General features: G+C 39.4%; 1 protein-coding gene across 1 annotated transcript; it reads right to left on the bottom strand.

The window, feature by feature from the left end:
* Positions 1 to 293: 293 nt before the first annotated feature.
* On the bottom strand, positions 294 to 4,628 carry LOC132631572 (BTB/POZ domain-containing protein At1g30440). Its single transcript, XM_060347157.1, has 4 exons — positions 4,113 to 4,628; positions 3,062 to 3,131; positions 1,232 to 2,443; positions 294 to 1,100 (listed from the first exon to the last, which is right to left on the bottom strand). Exons 1-4 carry the CDS (start codon positions 4,169 to 4,171, stop codon positions 555 to 557), a joined length of 1,887 nt encoding a protein of 628 aa, XP_060203140.1. The 5' UTR covers positions 4,172 to 4,628; the 3' UTR covers positions 294 to 554.
* Positions 4,629 to 5,103: the final 475 nt, after the last annotated feature.

The raw sequence follows: 5,103 nt of genomic DNA, 5'->3' as shown, positions 1-5,103 counted from the left end.
GTGATATCTGCCTCACCATGACTTAGGCATATAGGCATAAAAACCTAGTGTAAAAAAAGGGAAGAAAGGCCCCGTAAATTCTACAGAAACTACCCACTCTAAAGCTACTAACATTCCGAATAGAATCCATCTTCATAGTTGAATATCGATCTACAAACCATGCAATTCAACCTGGCATCTCCAGTTTTTTTTTTTTTTTTTTTTTTTTTTTAAAAAAAAACGTTGTCACACCAATAACAGTTAAGTAGGGTTTTCAAAATCAGTGTACCTTGCAGGATTCATAATGACAAACATGAAATGCAAAAGTTCTTCATTCACATAGACAGCCTACAACAGATCTATTTGGACAATTTAGATGTTTGCACTTATTGTCGAAGGTAAAAGACAGCGACAGACGATTTTAATAAAGATACATAAAAATACACTTGACGATGTTAATGTAGTCTGCAAAGACGAGATAGTCAAAGAACCTAATCAACATATATGACAAAGAAATTGGACACTTAAACTAAACAGAAACAAACGAACACCCTTCAAAGAATAGAAACAGAGAATTATTCATCTATAGATAAGTTTTTCTTGTGCTTTCGATCGGCCTTGTCATCCTTTATAGCCTTTCCATCATTTATCTTACTAACTGATCCCTCCTGAGCACTGCACATTTGAGACTTCAACTTGAAGCCAAACTTCTTGGAGACATTTCCCCAAGTCATTGATCCTTTCGATCGACCCCCCAACTTCTGGATCTCCTGCCTCATGTTTGAGCACTCCTTCTCGAGCTCGGAGACACGTACCCTCATGCTATCCATCCCCACTTTCAACACCTGGTTTTCTTTGACGGCAGTAGCCCAGCCGCCTCCTTCATTTGGTGGTCCACTTCTCAACTGCCTTGAACCCCCATCAAGGTTTTCGGATACAAGGAAGCATCCTGCAATGGATGTTCTCAACTGCAGCTGCTCAAAGAAGAGTACTTGTACTATAATCCTCAAAGGGAGTCTTTCGTTCTGTGCAGCATGTGTGCAAGCTTCCAATGAGAGCTTCTGGCAATCCATCAGCCTGCACAGTTGTTCTCTATCTGATTCTCCCAACCATGGGTGTGACTGCATGCATAAACAAGATTATTTACATGGCACTTGAATCTAAGGCTGCTAGGGTCAAGTCTCAAATTTCAGTAAGCATGCATAGTGACAACATTGCAATTATTTATCATTACTAAAAAAGAATAGCAAACCTTGAGATAGATGTCAATTGCACGATAAAGGCCATCATCCAGGGGCCTTGCGTATTCAGGAACAGAAGCAGCCAGAGTCTGAAATTTGGGAAGCTTCAAGTTAACATCTGGGGCAACCTCTGCAAGGTATCCATCTATTAGTTTTGCCACCATAGTGATTGGCGTCAGACCCATCAGCTGTTCATCATCATCAATGGAACAAGGTGATTCACCACCAGTTCCTTGATCATTTGCTAAGAAGTGCTCAAGAATCCGCTGTACACAGTCCACATTATAAAGTGTCTCCATCGAGTAAGAGAAATTAGGCATTAAGAGATCTTCAAGAGTGGCCTGATCAAGCTGCATTCCTATCCTTCTCTCCAAGTTTGATATGCAAGAGGGACTAGCTCGAAGAATCAAGGCTGTTTTCAGTAGGCCAAAGAGGAATTTAGTTCGCACTAGACCTTTTTGCATGGGCAGTAAATGATCTATCTCTTCAAGTAAAAGCTTCTGATCTTCTTCCGATAGAGAAGAAACTGGTGCAAGACAACGGTTACTAGACTCGGAAGAGGTCTGCCGTCTGTTTAGCCCAGGAAGGTACTTTTTAGCATAATAATTGAGGGAACCAGCAACGATTTCCTGTTTGACGCCTTGACATTCCATAGCAGAAATTAGCCTCTTGTAAAGGTGTAAACTTAAAGTTGATGCATCCTCATACCACCAATCGGAACTTGAATGTTTTGGCCTAGCTCCAGTGCTTATTCCATTCCATAAGATACTCCCTCCAGGACTCTGCAAGGGCCCAACGTGCTCCATCACAGGCCAACCAAACAGGTTGGGATCAGTACATGCCTTCACAGCCAATGAATCAATGCACCTTTTTGTAATTTTGAGTTCTTCAGCATATGGGAGAACATCATCACAGGTTTGAAGTGCCTTCAAAGAGTCTTTCCAGCTACGGAGAACTACCTGATTTAGAAAGACCTCTGTCTGTGATATCAGATTCCCCTCCCCATATTCTTCAGTCATATAAAGATGCTCGGCGGCACATTGAAGGTATACAACATTTGCCGCTGTAAGCTCTAGTTTAACCCCATAACAAAATTTAGCTACAAGCTCAAATGTTTTAGCACCACCAGGGGTATCAGTGAGTTCAATAACACAGCCATCTTCTCCTTCAGATGCTTCTGCAATCCGTTTCTCCATAACCCCACTTCTAGAAAGCAATGGGAACTGCAATTATTAAATGAGACAAATCTAAAAGGTCAATAATCTTCCTTGCAATCTAACTTTAAATTAGATCTGACAAGCTTTAAGGAACTCCATACAATCAAATGAATTTGAAATTGTCCTCAGGGACGATTTACAGTATTTTTTCAAATGCAAAAAAGGCCAAAATTTTGATAAAGTTTTGTCTTAGAACATTACTATTGCTTGGAAGTATAGAAGCTAGCTCTAAGAGACTAGTAGAGAGCATCAGGTCATTATAAGGTGACCAAGTATGTGACGTCTGCCTAATTTCATAAAATGTAGAAGCATAAAGCATCCTGGAAGTACCAATAGAAGAAGAAAGAATAACTGTTTTCCTTACAGCAGATAGTTAACAAGTATGAATAAGGTATCCTTTTTTTTTTTTTTTTTTTTTTTTTGAGGTAATAGTATGAATAAGGTGTACTTGAGAGCAACCCAAGAGGTACGAGAACTTTTGACAAATGTCCTTTCAAATGGAAGGACATTTGAAAGGACTATATTTCACGAAACATCATTCATACGCAGAAGAAGGAGAAGTGCCAATATTGCAGTTGATCTATACATCACTAGCTCAATTAATTCTTGTAGAGAAAACTTTACCTTGTGAAGATGGAAGGTCATTTCCCCAACTTCAACAACAATGTCACTTGGGAGACCAGTTGTGCAAAACCTACAAGCATACGAACAACAGGCAAATTGTAAGATTTGAAACATAATCCTGACCGGGTAAACACTTATCAGCCTGGAATATATGCGAAGAAAAACTTGATACCTACAGCTCATTGTCTTATGTAGGCTTCTTACGGGGTACATGGTTAGTGTGCAACACACTGTGCTTTTGGTGGAACAAATTCTAATCTAACTCAAATAACGATACTTCTGGTCAAAAGGATTTGAGTAAACCATTGCAGAGGCCATACTCTTTTTTTTGATTAAGCACCGGGTGTCCGGGTCTCTTTGAGCCCCGACTAATCCCGGGGGTGCACAGGCCCTCGGCAAGGAGTTTCCCGCAAGTGCACCACGGTTAATTCAGGGTTTTACCCCAGTCCGATGGCCCTCAGAAATTGTTTGCACCCAGTGGGTTTCGAACTTGAGACCTTGAAGGGGAGCACCCCAAAGAGGCCATACTCTATTTGTTCCAAGGTGCTTTTAGCTTTTTTTCGTCCAATTTCTCGTTTTAATTTCTTCCCCCATGACAACTACTGTTTGATGTTTTTCCTTAGGTAATGTTTAGTGACATTTACCTTACATTCAAATGTAAAAGTATTGTTTCAACCGCGATGGCAGCAAAATTTTAATAGGTTAACAATAGATATACACATTTTCACAATAAAACTGAGATGTGCACAGACAAACTTAATCAAGAGGAGAAGTTTGTGATGAGCCCCCAATTAGAGGTTTGAAGCAGCTACTCAATCTGGTAGCAAGTTATCAGATTTCAACATAGTAGACAAGCAAGATCAAGATGAATTTGACTGCACCACTAAGAAAGCTTCTTTTCTCTATGTGGACTATGCCTAATGCACAACACACACAGAGCCTATGAAGAAAAACTACTCCACTGTATTTGGAAGATGTTCGTTCATTGGTTAAAAAGAAAAGGAAACAGGGTAATTAGAGTAAAAAAAATGGTTAGAAAGAATAAGAATACCAGGCCTGGCCTTTTCTCTTGAAAGCATCTGTTTTGGATCCCAACTTCATACATGCCATCTCCTCTGAATGAATACTAGAGCTGCTTAATTCATCCACACCCCCAAAGTAAGAGTTGCTTCACCCTTCAACAAAATCCTTCAGATCCCCTCTTCAAAAGCAAGACAAAGCCCAAAATAGTCCTCCAAAATCTTCTCTATATTGAAAACCCAAAATCTCACTTCAGAGATAAAAGAAAAAAAAAGAAAAAAAAAAGAATTCTTTCCCAAATCGGACAATAAACTTAGGTCAACTCCTCCAATTCCAACCCACTAAACTAACCCCAGTTGTTACATAAATAACTTCCCTTCTTTCTTCTGTTTCTATACCCACCACATGATTGAAAAATCAACTCCACACCAAAACCCTTGAGACTCATTTTTGTTTACCTCGAATTTAGGTAATCAATAAAATTTATAAGTGAGGCATAGTATATGTGGTTGAGCTTTAACCTATTTAGTTGACCAAAGATAAATATGGATATGCTAAGAAGAAGTGAATAATAATCAATGGTTTGGGCTAAATATATGTATGTAATGATATATGAATATTGTGAATCGAATAAAGCTAAAAAGCTAAAGAACAAAACACTGAATCCGGACCAAAATCTGAGAGAGGGAGATCTTATATATTTTGCTATTATAATGTTTTAGAACTCAAAAGGTCAACCCTTAAAAGTAGGGTAATGACCCCTATTTATAGTTTTGCCTTATGGGTCTCTTACAATATAAAACTCTTTTGAATAAAGAAAAACCCTAAAAAAGATAAGGTTAGGTCGTACGATCTGACACCCGTACGATTGGCAGTACAATGTGGCAGAACAGTATAGACGCGTGGCAATTGTGTACCGGATCAACCGGGCCAACGGCCACGATCAACGGGGCCAACGGCTACGATCAACTCGGCTATGGAGAAATCGGACCAAACGATGTCTTTCGCTTTCTTCGGATCAA

This window comes from Lycium barbarum, chromosome 3, assembly GCF_019175385.1.
Source record: "Lycium barbarum isolate Lr01 chromosome 3, ASM1917538v2, whole genome shotgun sequence".
NCBI lineage: Eukaryota > Viridiplantae > Streptophyta > Magnoliopsida > Solanales > Solanaceae > Lycium > Lycium barbarum.
Note: the sequence above shows the minus strand (reverse complement) of the source record. Positions and strands in the feature narration are given on the sequence as shown.

What these genes read in the sequence shown, in the direction of transcription:
- LOC132631572 (XM_060347157.1), bottom strand. Translation starts at nt 4,171, where the DNA reads ATGGCATGTATGAAGTTGGGATCCAAAACAGATGCTTTCAAGAGAAAA. An exon ending in TGACCTTCCATCTTCACAAG is followed by an intron (nt 2,444 to 3,061) that starts GTAAAGTTTTCT and finishes TAATAATTGCAG; the next exon opens with TTCCCATTGCTTTCTAGAAG. An exon ending in CAATTGACATCTATCTCAAG is followed by an intron (nt 1,101 to 1,231) that starts GTTTGCTATTCT and finishes TTATGCATGCAG; the next exon opens with TCACACCCATGGTTGGGAGA.